Source organism: Phodopus roborovskii, unplaced genomic scaffold (assembly GCF_943737965.1).
Source record: "Phodopus roborovskii unplaced genomic scaffold, PHOROB, whole genome shotgun sequence".
Taxonomy (NCBI): Eukaryota; Metazoa; Chordata; class Mammalia; order Rodentia; family Cricetidae; genus Phodopus; species Phodopus roborovskii.
Genome location: NW_026126480.1, coordinates 23,703,857 through 23,720,833, shown reverse-complemented (window position 1 = coordinate 23,720,833; position 16,977 = coordinate 23,703,857). Strand labels below are relative to the sequence as shown.

The following is a 16,977-nucleotide window of genomic DNA, read 5'->3' as shown; positions in this document are numbered from 1 at the left end:
CTAATACCATTGCACTGAGGGTCAGGGTTTTAATATCTGAATTTGGGATAAACAAAAGAAATTATAGCCTGTATCTTAAGTACACAACTACATATTTTCAGTAAATGTAAGGTTACACAACTGTCATGAAAATCCACTTTTAGAACAGTCTCATCATATCCAAAATGTCCCTCATGCTGTTTGCGGCTAGTCTCCACTATCCTCTTAGGTCTCAACACTATATAAAATTACCCTTTGATAATTTCTTATAAATGTAATAATATAGTATGTGAATATTTGAGCATTGCTTCATTCTCTTAAAACATTATCATTTGTGTTGAATTATATAGCAAATATTCATTGCTTTAATTGCTAAATAAAATTCCACTGTAGGCTTATACCTACAGCAGTTATTCACTCACAAGCTTGTGTTTGTATTGCTTCCAGATCTGGGCTATCATGACTAATGCTGTTGAATGTGTTTACTCCTGAGTATACTCTGGTGAGTATTGGTGAGTCATGCGGTAAATCTACATGTAACTTTCATGTGGTAAATCTACATGTAACTTTCTAGAAACTGTCAAAGTATTTTTTGCACAAGGGTCCAAATTCTTCTGCATCCGTCTACTGGTAACTTTCCCTTTGATTTTAGCTATTCTACTTAGACTATTAGTGTTATCTCATTGTAGTAGAACTGAATTTCCCTGAGGATGTTTGTCATCTTTTTTCTATTTTAATTATCCAGTTAGCTCTTTTGCCAAATGACTGTCATTGGAATATCTCCTCCTCCCTCTTGTTTGTGTTTTTTGTTTGTTTTGTTTTTATTGTTTGACAGATATTTCACTATGTACCCAGGCTGACCTCAAATTCATTATCTCCTTGGCTCTACTTTTCGCATTCATACAAGTACTTTTCTCAATTTCTAACTAAGTAGTCTGACATACTACTACTGAATTTTAAAAGTTCTTTATATAGCCTGAATACAATTCCTATTTAGACAAAGAAATTGTACCTATTTCCTGTTACGTTTGATTTGTCCTTTCAATTTCTTATTAGTACCGTTTGAATAACAACCTCTTTTATTTCCATTTTTTGCTTCCTTCTCTCTGTACTAGTGGGTACTGATCTAGGGCCTTACTGGTGGAGATCTTAGCACTGAGATATATCCTCGGCCCTCTTTTTACTTTTAAATATTAGGGCAGGGGGCTGGAGTAATAGTTCACCAGTGAACAGTTACTGGCTGCTCTTACAGAGGACCTGGGTTTGATTTCCAACACCAACATGAAGGCTCACAGCTATCCATAAATCAGTACTCATAACTCAAATTCAAGGGGAACTGGTGCCATCTTCTGGCTTCCAGAGGCAATGAATACACATATGCAGAGACATACATACAGGCAAAACACATACACATAAATAAGTCTTTTTTTAAAAAAATTGAAAATTTCAAAAAAGTATCACTGAGTTAGAGAGAATGGTCTTGAATTTATTCTATAGCTAAATTGGCTTTGACTCTATAACCCAAACAGGCTGTGTACTTGCCTCCTGAAGAGCTGTAAAAGCCTTACCCAAAAGGTCTGGTTAAATTTTTAATTGCTAAAACCAAATTTGTCAATTGTTTTTCTTCGAAAGATGGCAAAATTTGTATTTAAAAGTGATTCTTTCAAATCAAGGGCATACCAACTTGACCTATAACTTCTGTAAGTTTTATGTTTTATTGTTTTGTTTTGAATTAACACTGTAATTTCATTACTTTTAAAGCATGCAGTTAAGCAACGTTTCAAGTTCCTTTCCTAGTCAGTGGATATCTTAGCACTATCTAGTGGGAAAGCCATTCTTTCCTTTCTCAACAATCTGGCTTACCTGCCAAAATTAGTTGACATTAATGCAAAACTCTTCCCCTAGACCTCAGTTCTATTCCATTGACCCGGGAACTTCATCTCTGTGCCCACACCAAACACCTCAAATTCAATTTTCTTTTGTAGGCTATTTGAACTTCCACATAAGCTTTAACATCTTAATTTTCAATTTTCACCCCCTAAAATAAGAATCAGCTGAAATTTTATAAGGGCTGCATTAAATTGTTTTTTATCCATTTGGGAGAATTGTCAATTTAATAATACTGAGTTTTCAAATCCTATGGAATGTTTATCTGTTTAGGTATTGTCTCAGCAATGTTTTATAATTTTTAGTTTATGAATTTTCATTTATTTATTCTGTTAGATTTATTCTAGCTACATCATTCTTTTAAATATTGCTTTAAATGAAATATTCTCTTAGCTTCAATTTTTAACAACTTTTTTCTAACATGGAGAAACAGTGTTGAATTAAACTTGTCTGATTCTAGCAGTTCTAGGAGGGAGCAGAAAGTGTGTAAGTGTGTGTGTGTGTGTGTGTGTGTGTGAGAGAGAGAGAGAGAGAGAAAGAGAGAAAGAGAGAAAGAGAGAAAGAGAGAAAGAGAGAGAGGGAGAGAGAGGAGAGAATGGGGGAGGGAGAGAGTCATAGTTTCCACTGAAAAGACCTATCTATGAATAGATGATTGATAATTCATAGATAATGATCTATTAAGATATTCCTTTACATTATAGATGCCTTCATTTATTTTTTCTTTCACATTTCTCTCAGTAAATCCTTAATATACTGCTGAACAGAACTGCAGAGACCAAATATTCTCCCCAGCTGTTAATGAGCTTCTGGAATGTAATATTGTTTCTCCAATAAAAACAATTTGGGGCTGGTGTGATGACTCATCAGCATACTGTTTTTGTAGAGGAGCCAAGTTTAGTTCCTACCACACTCATCAGGAGGCTCATGACAACTTGTAACTCCAATTCTAGTTGATCTGACGAATATTTCTGGCCTCTGTGGGCAACTGCATTCCATGTATATATACCCACACATACACAGTTAAAATAATAAATATTTAAAAATATAAAAAGAATGTTAAATGAGTCACAAGATGGCTCAATAATGGTGCTTGCTGCTAAGCCTGATGACCTTGAGTTCAAGACTCTATTACCAAAAGCTGCCTTCTGACCTTCACACATGTGCTTCATACATATATTCTTACATTTGGCCTGCATAAAGTCACACATACAAGCACAAGAATATGTGCACGTACACATACACGTACACACACACACACACACACACACACACAAATTTAAGAGGGCTGGGAATGTAGTTAGTGGTAGAGTGCTTGCCAAGTAGTCATAGAACTCTCAAGTTCAAGCTTCAGCAACATAAAAATTAAATGTAATAAAAAATTTAAAATAATATTAACTATAACTTTTCTATTAAGGATGTTAGCTATAAATATACCTTTTATCAAGTTGAGGAACTACCTAGCTATTACAAGTTTGGTTTTAACCACAAAAATTGTAAATTTTTGTATAGTGCTTTTCTTTTTCTCTTTCTCTGTTTTTCTATCTCTTGAGAACATCATGTGATTGTTTCCACCTCTCTGTATTTCATTACTTCAGTGTACATCACTAATTAACCTTTGGATGTCCCATATTTCTTACATTTTTGGAATACCAGTTGACCATGGGGGTGGGGAATTTTTACATTTTATTTAACTTTGCTAAATTCACTCTGCTATTATTTTGTTAAGAATTTTTATGTCTATGTGCATAAGAGATATCACTCTGTTGCCTATTCTTGTGATGATTTAGTGTGGATGTGATGTTCAAGTAATATAAGTCAAATGAGTAAGCAAGGAAATTTTACTGCCTTTGTTCTTGAAAGACTGTGTATAAAGGATTAGTCACAGTCTTCTTTTCCTTTTAAACAACCTTTTAAAATGTAAATTACATAAATACATAAATAATAAATCATTTAGAAACTGTTGAGTCCTATACTTTAAAAGTGAATTTTATAGTCTAAAATTGCCAAGAGCCTACTTATTTTTCTGTGACTCTTTTTCCTAAGGGTACAACTTTTTACAGTTTATACCTTCCATGATAATTTTTTAAAGTTATGGAACAGCTAAAATACCATCAACAGCATTTCTCGTTTGAGGGTATAAAATAATTCATAGTGACATGAATCATTTTTCACAATGCCATAAAAAGTATGTAATCCCTTTAGCAATGAAATTGGGTAATACAAGTTTCAACATTACTAATTTCACTACTTAGCAATACTAGCTATAACCAAAGACTACATACACCTGTGCAACACATATGCAAAATAGGCCCACCATCTGTCACTGTCATTCTTAGTGATTCCTGGAGAATAAGTAAAAACACTATATTCCTCACTGTGAAGATGGAGAAGTGTGAGCTATGATGTATAATCAGTGTAGAGTATTCACTTAGAACATGTGGCTCTCTTTTCATCCCCAGCAACATGGAAAACAAAAAACCCAGAAATGTAAAAGTAGGTACATGGAAGTTAAATGTAAAACTAACCTTGAACTCAAATAAATATGATCAATGCAATCTCACCTGATTTTCCACTGTGGTGGTCTGTACCATCCGATTCACATGTTGAAACATATTTGAGTATTTGATGTCCGCAGCTTATAGAATAAAATAGATAAATATATATATACATATAATAAATGAGATTTTATTTTTTTACCTGAACGTAATTAGGAGATCTGCCTAATTTTTAAATAAGATCCCAATTGTAACATAGTGTAATATGCACTAATCTGTGCATAAACCTAAATGATTTTATTCTAGGAAGCTCCTTTGTGGCCTTAAAGGAATGACAAGTTTTTGAAAGTCAACACTGGGATCTAAGATAAAACATGTATTTCTAATGGAGCCAAAATAAGAATACCAAATCAAGAAGGGATTGCAAAATAAGATCTAGGTAGTGTACATTAAATAATTCTGTTTACTAAAACATTGTGAAGAATAGAATACCACTGTATTTCACCTTAGATGGAGATTATTTACGTGAAAACTAACAGCACTAAACTGGGAAAAACATTCAACTATAATAAAAACTACTAGGTACAGTTGATATAGTCTTAAACCACCCGGCACTTATAATACAGAATCAGAAAGCCACCAATACCTTTCAAGAGAACCTATATATTGAAACAGAAATAAGGAGGAGAGGGGACTTACCTGCTACACAAATTGCTATCAGAGTTTCTAAGGTACTGATAGAAATCTGCTGCATTGGGTACATTGCCCAGTGATCTATGTAAAATAATACTTGGCTTAGTAAGAAAATCAGCAGTATCAGGAAATTCTATGGGTGATCGATTAGTTAGAGAGCTAGCAGACACTGGTACATGGCTTGGAGAGTTCACAAGACTAAGGCCGGGCAAAGCACCTAAAAATTAAGAGAGATGATATATAAATAAATATGTATTCACTATGTGTTTTGAGTTTTTATAAAGAGTATTTGCCTTCTGAAAGAATAATAAATAGTAATAAATTCGTATCTATGCTGGGCTTTGAGACAGTGTAAGAATTTAAGCAATAGGTATTGTATTTGTTGTTACTAATCATTACTAAGAAATTAGTAGTTATCACCTCTGGTATAATGACACATATTAGATAAATATTGAGAATTCCTTTAAATAATGTGAACTACACAGCACAAATTTTTCAAATTCAAATTGGTCTTAATCATTACATTTTGTTGGTTGGTGGTTTCAAGAAAAAAAAAAAGTTGATTGTCCACATGACAAAGTATTGGAAATTTTTCCTAATTTTCCAATATTTAATATTGAAGAACTAAAATTCTTAACAACATTAAACAAGTTGATGAAATTATACTAGCACAGCCTTTTAAAAAATTAAAAGCACGAATTTCTAGCTCATTCAACAAACAGAGAGGCTACTTTATGCTAAAATTGTGTTGAATTCCATAATGGAGAGAAAAGTTAACATCTCTGCAACTCAACAAGCCTAGAACACAGTAAAGAGAATAATGCACATGCGTGTGTGCGCACGCGCGCATACACATACACACACACACACACACACACACACACACACACACACACACACACACAAAATGAAGAGAAAAATCCTTCAGGACCAAGTAGCAGGACCTCTCAAATTACTGGTGGAATCTTTGGTGAACTCCTTGAGCTAAAGTGATGAAGAGTTATCTGAAGAGAGGTATACAGAAGTAATACATTTGTAGGAATTAAAGATCCCATAAAACAGGCACATGATGAATATATATCACACATTTTAAGTATTTACGTATTCACTGACATTAGGTTGTTTACATATTTTGGCTCTTGGAATAATGTGGCAATGGGCATGGAAGCAAATATACAACCACAGAGAACCAATTTCCCTTGGGTTATCTCTAGAAGAGGGAACCCTATTCATATACTTCTAGCTATAAATTTTGAGGTTTCCAGACTGGCTATGTCAATTTGAATCCCTAATATGTAACTATAGGTGCCTTTTCTCTATACCTTCTCCAACTTTACTATCATGTTTTAAAAGTTCTAACACAACTTACAAGTTTTTGAGAGGCATGGTTCTAGATCCATTCCTTTGCATATCCACTTTAAGCAGCATATGAAATGAAAATACTACTACTAAGTCATCTTGGCATCTTTGTTGAAAATAACTTGACAATACCCAAAATTGGAGTTTATTTAGGCCAATAATATACTCTTAATTACCACAACTTTGTAATAAGTTTTAATGACTGGACTTGTGGGTCTCCTTTTTTTCTTCACGAAACTCCATCTCCACCCCCCCCCCTTTCTTAATGGAATGCCATTCTGTTTAGGTCTTTAACCTATTTTGCAATTCATTTTTCATCATTCCTTCTATTTTTTTCTGAATTTTTAAAATCATACCTCTCTACCAACAATGCCAGTGTTTTCTATATTATATGCATGTAGCATCTTTCCTGAACAAATAAAACAAGTTTCTCTAGCTGTACCGATAGTCTACACACTGTGAAACAGTTATTACAAACACATTAATATGCACCTATTGTGTATGCATATGTGTGTGCTAAAAACAGTGGAAAGGAATTTCTATACCACTAAGTCTCCATTGTTACTGCATTAGATAAAGAGCTCAACAGTGGAATTTTATTTATTTATTTATTTTTTACTGTTTCAAAAATTTTCAGTCATAGGTCTGTTGTCTTTGGCTTCCAGAGTTGCTGTTGTGCTTGTTAGTGTTTTTCCTTAAAATAATCTTTTCCTGGATCCTCTGGAGACTTTTCTCTTTATCTTTGCAATTCAGGAAACTGACTGTTTTATCTGAGGTACTTCTCTACATTTAGCTACTGAGAGCTGACTGACTTTTATGAATCAGTTTTATTAACTAAAAAATTATACTATCCTTTCCTTTGTAATTTTATTAACACATATATTTGAAATTTTGATGGTGTTTCTACTTTGCACATTTGGTCCTATTGTCTATTTTCATTCTCTCTGTAATTCAGTTTCAACATTTGCGATTTCTCAGTTATTATGATCAGTATTTTTATTTTCTGTTGCAAGTCCCCAAGGACTTTTAACTTAAGAAAGTGTTTTCTTCAGTTCTAAATGTTTGACTGTCTCTTTCCTGTGCATGCCAATTCTCTGTCTAAAGTAGTGAGGCATTTTTGGCATTACTTTTAAATATCATTATTACATATTACATATTACATTATTACATATTACAATCTCATATGTAAATCTTCTGTTTCTAGTGCCTATTTCTCTTGATTATTGGTAATATTTTACCACATCTTCACATGTATATCTTAAAATGCACTAAAGAATTATGTTATATAAGAATAATGAAAAAAAGTCTTTGATATTACTATATAGTATTTTTTAATGCTTTTATTTTATGTATATGGATTTTTAGCTGCATGCATGTCTATGTGCTATTTTTGTACCTCATGCCCATGGAAACCAGCTAAGGATATCAGATGCCCCATAATAAAAGTTGCAGATGGTCTGAGTTGTCATGTGGGTGCTAGGAATCCAACCCAGGTCTCCTTCAAGAGCAGCCAGTGTTCTTAACTGCTAAGCCATTATTCCATATCTTTCACCCAAGAAGTTCTGAAAAATTATCTAATTGGGGATTTTTGATTGTTTACTTATTTATGTATGTGCGTATCTGTATTGCATGTGTATGTGTTTACATGTATGTGCATATGTGATATGTGTATGTTTATGCATATGTATTTGAATACATGTGCATGTAGAGGCCAAAAAACAAGCTCTTGTATTCTTCCTTGGAAGCTGTCCATCTTTTTGTTGTTGTTGTTTGTTTTGGTTTTTTTTTTTTTTTTTTGTTTCCTTTAAACAGGTCTGTCACTGACTAGACACATAGACTAGGCTGGATAGCCAGTGAGCCCCAGGGATCCTCCTGCCTACCTCTTCCTCTCCAGTATACTACCACCTAAGGACTGAACTAAGTTCCTTATGGTATTTCCCCATCCCTACAATCTTTAGTTTAAGGGACATCCTGTTAGAACAGTGATTCTCAAATTGTAGGTTGTGACCACCACCTGCCCCCAGCGCGGAGGTAGCACATCAGATATCCTGCATATCAGATATTTACATTATAATTCATAACAGTAGTAAAATTAGTTACGAATTAGCAACAAAATAACTTTATAGTGGGGGGGATTGCCACAATTTGGGAGACTATAACTTAAGGGTCACAGCATTAGGGAAGTTGAATCACTGTGTTAGAATGACTTGTCAGGATATAAGCAGGGATTGCTCTATTCTAATACTAAATATTTTTATCACAATACCATTTGACAAAATCAATACATTCCCCTTTAAAAAAAATCCCTTTTCTGGATCTGAAACTATTTCAAGTCAGTAAAATAGTTCCTTATTTCCTATCTGAAGGCTAGTGTCTATCAAATTATATAGTACATAAATGTCCAAAATGTGTTTACTGAGTAAGCTAAAAATATGGACAAATAGTAGCCAACACAAATAGATTAACCATGTCAACACATTATATGATACTCAAAGTAAAAAGTGTAAAATGATAAGAATTTACATTACCATATGCTTTGAGGATTCCCATGTTTAATTCAAAAAGAATCATTTGTAAGCCAGACAAGGAGATGTACACCTATAGTTCCAAATACTTGAAAGGCAGAGGTAGAAAAAGCCCTTGACACAAAGGGTTCAAAGCCAGTCTGTACAACAGTAACAATTTGCCTCTTAAAAATGTATTTTTGAAAACGAGATTCTTACCAGCTCTTCTCAAACCTACATGATGAGTCAGCGACACAGACGATGATCTCTGCTTTGGAACTGTTAAGCCGAAAGGCCCATTTAGGTGGCATCCATGACTAATAAGAGAAAAAAGTACGATTTTTTAGTTCATAAAAAGTTCCTTTATTTTTTATTTATTTATTTATTTATTTATTTATTTTTGTTTTGGCGAACCAATTAATCCATTTGTACTTCTACATTCAGACATAAGAAAACTTCTGCCTAAGCCCCAGAGGAGATGCAACAAAGCTTTTCTATTAAGAGAGCAAAAATAACAAATGCTTCTGACTTTTCATTTCATGTCTCAGATGCAACTTCTTAATCCTGCCACAGTAGAAAAGAAGCACCCACAAATACTATAAACTGGCACAGGTAAGTTTCCATAATGCTGTCCACAAAACTTTATGGAACAGATTAGGCCCAACAGGTGTAGCAGCTGGAAGGCCTCTTGAAACAGACACTGATCTCATCCCCACATTTTCAATTCAGGTAAGACCAGGTAATATGGTTGTCTAAGAAGGTTTTAGACAGTGTAGGCTTTGTGATCCATGGCCCTAACTGAGTACCACTGATCTAAAGTCAAGCTTTTCCTTATTTTCTGTTCTCCTCTCTCTAAGACACTATCATTAACCTAGTCTTTTATAGGGCTGAAATATTTATTATAGGTTCTAATATACTGTCCATATGTAATCACAGCACACTAAGATACACAGTATATGAAACACATGTTACATCTTCCCTTCTTTATATATTTATATATTTACTGGCCTACTTTCTTCTATTAGTTGACTCCAGCTGTGACCTCAATGATATAGTGAACGCCACTTCTGTCAGACATTTATTTAGCAGCCATTTTTCTTCATAGTTACAAGTATAACAAATCCTTCACAGTAATTGAACAGGTGTCAGGACTACATTCTCAGTCTACTCTTTCAATTTTTATTGATGTAGGCTCAGTTCTCAGTAAGTTCCTCCCTAGGTCCTTCCACCCTTCCTGCTCAAACTCCATTTACTCAACAAAAAAAAAAAAAGTTTTGATCTCAGAGGTATTCATTCATATTTCTATCAAAAATGGTCCCATATTGTTCATAATTTTAATGCTTAAATATTTCTGAATGTTTATGTAGTATGAGGGCATTTGTGTATGCACATTCATATGTGTGTAGACACATGTATGTGTTCATAGGCAGGTACACTTGCATGTATATAAGTACGCATGAGGAGGCTTGAGGCTGACAGAGGGAACTGTCACTGATTACTCTCATCCTTACTCAGTTTTACAACTGAGTCCTGAGCTTGCTGATAGGGCCAGTCTAGCTACACAGCTTGATCCAGAGATATCTTGTCTCTGCCATCTAGCATTTATATAGGTGCTAGAAATCCAAATTCAGATCCTTACACTTAAATAGCAAACAGTTTATTCCCCGAGTTATTACCCAGTCCCTAGAGTTTCACTCTTGATTTTTGAATTCCTTTTGGGTATGTATCTTTCTTATATCCACATTCACTACAGATATAGCACAATCCTTGATAGAAGTGTTCAAAGTATTTTGAAGGACAAATAAATAATAGACTCTTTAGGTTTTTACTTTACGACAAATAACAGATCTTGTCTACTCTGAAATTTTGAGTGAGTACTTTTGCTTCACAGCATCAACACTATAATCCAACATGGATGCCAAACCCATATAGAAAGTTAAACAACTGTCTTCAAATATCTGTTAGTGTAATCACAAACCATTCACTGAAATTGGAAACTTCAATAATAATGGGTGAGAATGGCTAGAAAGTGAAAAGTTTCATAAAATAGGGGGGAAAAAAGGTGTTAGGGAAATTCACAAGCTGAACTGGTTACTTCTCCTTAATGAACAAAGCCTTTTTTTTCCTCATGTGATAGCATTTGCTGATAATTCAGTTATTTGGAAATTAACTGCTTATTAGAAAGCTTCAGGAAGTCTAAAGCAAGCTGTATGTTATCGTTTTCACACAGGGAGCTTATACAATTTTTAATGCTCTTTTTTAAATCAGCAACATTGTTGTTGTTTCTGTACTTTTTTTTTTTTTTTTTTTTCCAGTGCAACAGAAGCCAGTGCCTCCTATTACTCTAATTCTTTGAAAAACTGTTCCATGGATTTCCACCTTTTCCAATTAAGGCTGCAGATCTGTCATAAGGTAACAACAGACTGTCAACTTCCAGACTCAGAGTTTATATATAGGCATTAGTAAGGGATCCCAAGACTTAATGATCAGAAATCCATACAATCAAAGCTTTGATTTAAGAAGATGGAACAACTGGTAAAGAATACTAAAATTGCCTACAAGAGGCTAATTCAATAGTCCAAGACAGCTGTAGCAAAAGTATGAAATAGTGATAAAGGAGAAGATGAAATAGAAGGCAATGTTACAGAGACAACTCCTATCTGTATAATGAAGTAGAAGGTACAAAGATAACATTCTAGGTACATTAATTTTGTAAACAATCACAAAGCCAGGGGAAGATAGAATTATGCCAAGAAACAAAGACCAAACAGTAATAAGAATTTTTAAAAGGACAGTTGAGGGATGAAAACTCTGGCTTCAATTATATCCAGAAAGGTTTACAACTATAATCAAGTTAATTCATAGTCAGGAAAGCTATAATCAGACACAAAGCTGAGTTCAAATTAAGACCCAATAACCCAGGATGAGAAACTATAACAATATCAGAGTGAATGCAGAGGAACTATTAAAACCCTAAAGATTCCTGGATAAAAGTATCACTGGTATTAACTGATGTCACATAGTGTATGTCTTAGATGATGGTCACAAGACTTTTAACTAAATTCTCTAATATCTAATTAAAACTCAGTTATTTAGTCATACTAGACACAGTCAAAATGTTCACTATTCACATGTAGCTAAGGGCTTCAATTTAGACAATGCAGATATAAAATATTTGTTTCTACATAAATTTATTTCAAATAGCATGTGTCTAGAGACTTGAAAAGAGTGGTGGTTGCTAATATGTTACATATTCCTGACTTGGTCAGGTCTTTGTTGCTGTGATTAAATACCACAACCAAACTGACTTGGGGAAGAAGGGGTTTATTTCAACTGTTAGGTCACATTCCATTTGTGATGGAAGTCAGGATAGGAACTCAAGGCAGGTGCCTGAAGGCAGAGGCCATAAAAAGTGCTGATTCATGGCTTATTCCTCGTTTTGGCTCAGCCTACTTTCTTATAGAAGCAGCTGAACCATCCACAGTGATGGTTCACAGTCCTCCCACACTGATCACTAATCAAAATGGCCCCCTCCCCATCAGTCTACCTAAAATGCCTAATGGAGGCATTTTCTCAACTGAGGTTCCTCTTCCCAGATGACCCTGGCTTATGTTGAGTTTATATAATGGGCCAACACATTATTTTATCCCAACTATGTGTAAGTACATTTGGAAATGTATTGTTAAGAAACTCCAGCTTCTGCAAGCAAGAAAAATCCTCGTTAGCCATTAAGGCATGTGTCTCTTTAAAGAAGACATACTTAACACCAATTATTCTTTTGATCAAATTTCTAAATCTTTGTTTGAATAAGTTTGCTGAATTCAGAGAATCTACCTTCATCGTGAGATTTAAACTGAAATTTTTCTATACTATATTTATGTTAAAAATGACTTGAATTTACTATGTCAAACATTTCTAACTGAAAATATATTGCTGTAATGCAAATATGAAGAATAAAACCCCATCATCTTTGTTCTTTTTAAACATTTTTAAAATTTTTTTATTTATTTATATTTTATATATGACTGCTATGCATGTATAGCTGTATGCCAGAAGAGGGCGTCAGATCCTATTACAGACGTTTGCAATGCTGTTGATGGGAAATGAACTCAGGACATCTGGAGGAGCAGCCTCCAGCCCCCATTTTCTTGCTTTTTAAACCCAACAATACTTCCAAGATTGTGATTCCTTCCTATGGCAAAGAAACCTAATCTTCGGTTCACTTCCCATTTCCTACTTCCCATTTCGCCACATCATACCTACATTTAAAACAAATAAAAAAAAAAAACTATCATGCTTAAGTTTAATACAAAATTTTTACTGTTTCCCATTCTTCTGTTCTATAAATTATTCATAATTCTATAATTCATAATACTATAATATTCAATGTACTATATATTAAAGTTTTATGAGAAAGGAATTAGCTTGAATAAATAATATAAAATTCAAATAAGCCACAAGAATGTGGAAATTATAATTATCTGAGTATATTTCCCATATATATATATATCTTAACACAGATTTTTTTTAACATATGAACAACTATGTTCCAATCCTGCCATCTACTGTTTCAAATGTGTAACTGTACACAGCTCAAACTAAACAAAGTTTAGCTTGATACCTGCTCAGTAGTTAAGATAGTAGCTTAACATGGAATTCCCATTCATTACAATTCTATTAACCCTGGTAACTAACTAAAAACAAGTTTCTACCCATATAAGAGATCCACATCTTTCACGGCTTTCAAAAGATGAAGTATCAACTCCTTTGTTTTCAGATAAATGGTATTTATTACTATTCATAAAACATTAGTTCCTGTATTTTCCCAGCCTCATTTATTGTGATTTCTGATTTAGCACTGTTTTGTTTCTGTAAGGATGGAAAAATTTAGCCTAACTCTCCCTATACCCTGCCCCCTAGCAGTGAGTAGGTAAAAGGTCACATTCTTGACCTGACAGGGCTATTTACAACAGCACCTGTGAGTGAGTAAACACAGGAAATGAGCCTTGTCACACCACCCAGAAGCCCTAGCAAAAGCAGACTTCCTGGGCTAAGTTCGGGATTGGATAGTTCAAATTGATTGGTCTGCACTGGATACTATGAGATGATTGGTTTATGATGCGCGGGCTTTGTTGTAACCCTATAAAAGCTGTCTAAACCCTGTACCCAGGGTTCCCAGTCCTCTACCCCACATGGAGTATGGCTGTGGACCCCAGTGCACTGGAATATAAAAAGACCTCATGCTTTTGCATCAAGACCGCTTCTCGTGAGTGATTGGGGGGGACGCCTTTCCTGAGTTGGGGGGTGAGGGTCCACGAATCTGCGGGTCTTTCATTTCAAGCCAGTTCTCGAGAAAGTATATAAAATGACAACGTCTCAGCTTAAGAACAGTCTTGCTACCTTACACTAGCAACTGTAATACGTCTGAGGAATATTCTTTTTTTTCCAAGTCAGTAACTGTGAAATCACCAACCTTGGCCCCCTACACAAATGAATCTGTGACTGCCTCCATAAATTTGAATGCCACCCAGCATAATAATAGAAACCTGAGCCTCTGCAGAAGAGGCCAAAGGGTCCAGGAACAAAACAAGCCAAATTGATTTTGGTATCCCTAAGCAAGTATTTCTCGACCTGTGGATTGCAACCCATTCTTGGAATAGTGTAATACAATGACCTTTTCACAGGGGTCGTCTAAGACCATCAGAAAACACAGACATTTATGTTACAATTTATAACAGTAGCAAAATCAAAGTTATGAAGTAGCAAAAATAATAATTTTATGGCTGGAGGCTACCACAACATGAGGAACCATACTAAAGGCTACAGCATTAGGATGATTGAGAACCACTGTCTCAGCATGGACATGTTTTGTTGTTGTTGTTGCTTTTTGCGTTTTAAACTTTCCAGCATTCTCTGTACCCTGCTGACCTAAGTTTTGAGAGACTGCTGCCTTCTTTTTAAGAATCAGTTTCTTGATTATAACTATTATTGCTAAGGTGGGCTATGCAGGCTTAATAAAAACAAGGGCTAACCCAAAACTGTCTGTTCCCACCGTGGATCTGATGTTATGCCCCACATCTGAACACCCCATATAAGGACAGTAAAGGGAGTAGCCCCATTCCAAAGAAAATTCCAACCATTCCTGGAATTCCCTGATTTTTCCTTTCTTGGGAACAATACCTTAAGCAATACTTCCCTCCTAAAGCCTGCCTATCAAGCTGGCCAAAATCCCACAGTGCCGCTCTCTCCTTAGAAGCCTGAAGTATCCCCTGAGTAGTATTTCTCTGCCTTATAATTAACTTTGAAACCTTACTTCAAACTCATCTTTCCTTTTTTTTTTTTTTTTTTTTTTTTTTTCCCTTTGATAGAGACAAGAACTGAAACACCAGCTCAAGGTCTCAATACAGGTTCTACTTTTAGGACCACATCAGGCGTTAACACCTTTAAGAATTTCTACCTATGTTATCCAAAAATACTGCAACAATTATTTTTTGGTTTTAAAACTATTTCAAACTTTACTTGTCAAAACAAAGCAGACAAGTTTAAAAGGTCTCAGAATTTTACCTTGAAAGGCCTAGTTCCTGGTGAGGCCGCCTGCCACTGCTGCGTTCCCACCTTGAGTGCTGCTCTTTAGCCAGCAATGCTGATGTTCCAGAGCTCCTCCTCAGCTGTGCAGTTGGGAAACTGTTTCTACTACTCAGTCCCTGTCAAGTAATTTCAAACCGGCTGAATTATCACCCTTTAATATACCATATATAAGGATGCATGAAAACATCAATATAATGTGTACAGGTAAAACAACTTCCAATAAAAAACCAGTGAATGACTTAAACTACACATTTTAATTTTTACATTTTACAGTTTCGAGAGAAAGAGAAGCTGAAGCTTAAAAATGGGTATGGAAGACTGATACTGAAAATCAACTTTAGAGAACAAATTTAGGGCCCAGGATGACCTTCATTTTTTATATTTTCAGCAAAAGGTATCCAAAGTACATGACAGGGTTCTTGGTTACTTTTTAAATTAATGATTAAATTAAGTACAGAATATCTTAAACACTATGTTACTGTAATTTTTTATTAAATTCTCAATTGACCTAAATGTTCAATTAAAGGGAATAATACTTTTCTTAGACCACTGAAAAATAACTATGTCCCTGAGACACACCTAATATAATGTCTGCTTTATGAATTTTCTCTTCTTTTTTTCTTTTCTTTTTCTTTTTGGTTTTTCGAGACAAGGTTTCTCTGTGTAGCTTTGTAGACCATACTGGCCTGTGACAGAGATCTGCCTGCTTCTGACTCCTCCTGAGTACTAGTATTAAAGGTGTGAGCCACCAACGCCCAGATTTTTTTCTTAGTTCTTAACATATGTCTAAATATTCTATTTAATTACCTGTAGCTATAACCTTTTGATTACTATTTATTTATCTATCTAGCTATCTATTTTTACCAATTCTGTGGCTCTTTTCTAAAATAAATTAAGACTTTGTATTTTTATGCTTTTCCAAAAATCAGAAACAAATTAGTTATGAAATTATAATGAGTTTTAAAAACCCAAAGAAAAGGCAAGATTGTCTCTTTCTAGTTCTTACATGACTTATATCATTAGATTCCAGCACCTAAATTACTGTAATTAACTACAATGCTTAGGAAATGAGCTACTTAGACATTCTGCTTAATTAATAACATGTTTAAAGTGTTTTTTAAATATACAAAAAAACTTTTCTGTACACTAAATACAGCACCATAATAATGATTTCAGTGGATCCTTTTTTATCAGAATATTTTCTGTTTTTAGACTTTAGGGGCAAAGTCTTGTTATGTAGATAACTCTCCTGGATGACACCACCCAAGTGCTATAGTTACAGGAGGACACCATGGTTATGACTTTAAATAATTACTGTCTTTAAAATTTTCTACCTTAGGGCTAGAGAGACAGCTCAGTAGTTAACAGCACCCAGGACATCCAACACCCTCACACAGACACATATGCAGGTAAAACACCAATGTACATAAAATAAAAATAAATTTTTTTTAAAAAAAATCACTATCTTAGAT

At 34.5% G+C, this 16,977-nt stretch overlaps 1 protein-coding gene across 1 annotated transcript in view; it reads right to left on the bottom strand.

Moving 5' to 3' along the window:
- Positions 1-16,977, bottom strand: part of Pde3b (phosphodiesterase 3B) — a 121,947-nt gene that overhangs the window by 17,571 nt on the left and 87,399 nt on the right. The window contains exons 4-7 of the mRNA XM_051192719.1: positions 15,482-15,621; positions 9,137-9,234; positions 5,061-5,271; positions 4,428-4,501 (exon numbers count right to left, since the gene is read on the bottom strand). Of these exons, the coding sequence (XP_051048676.1) occupies positions 4,428-4,501; positions 5,061-5,271; positions 9,137-9,234; positions 15,482-15,621 (523 nt within the window). The remainder of the gene's footprint in view (positions 1-4,427; positions 4,502-5,060; positions 5,272-9,136; positions 9,235-15,481; positions 15,622-16,977) is intronic.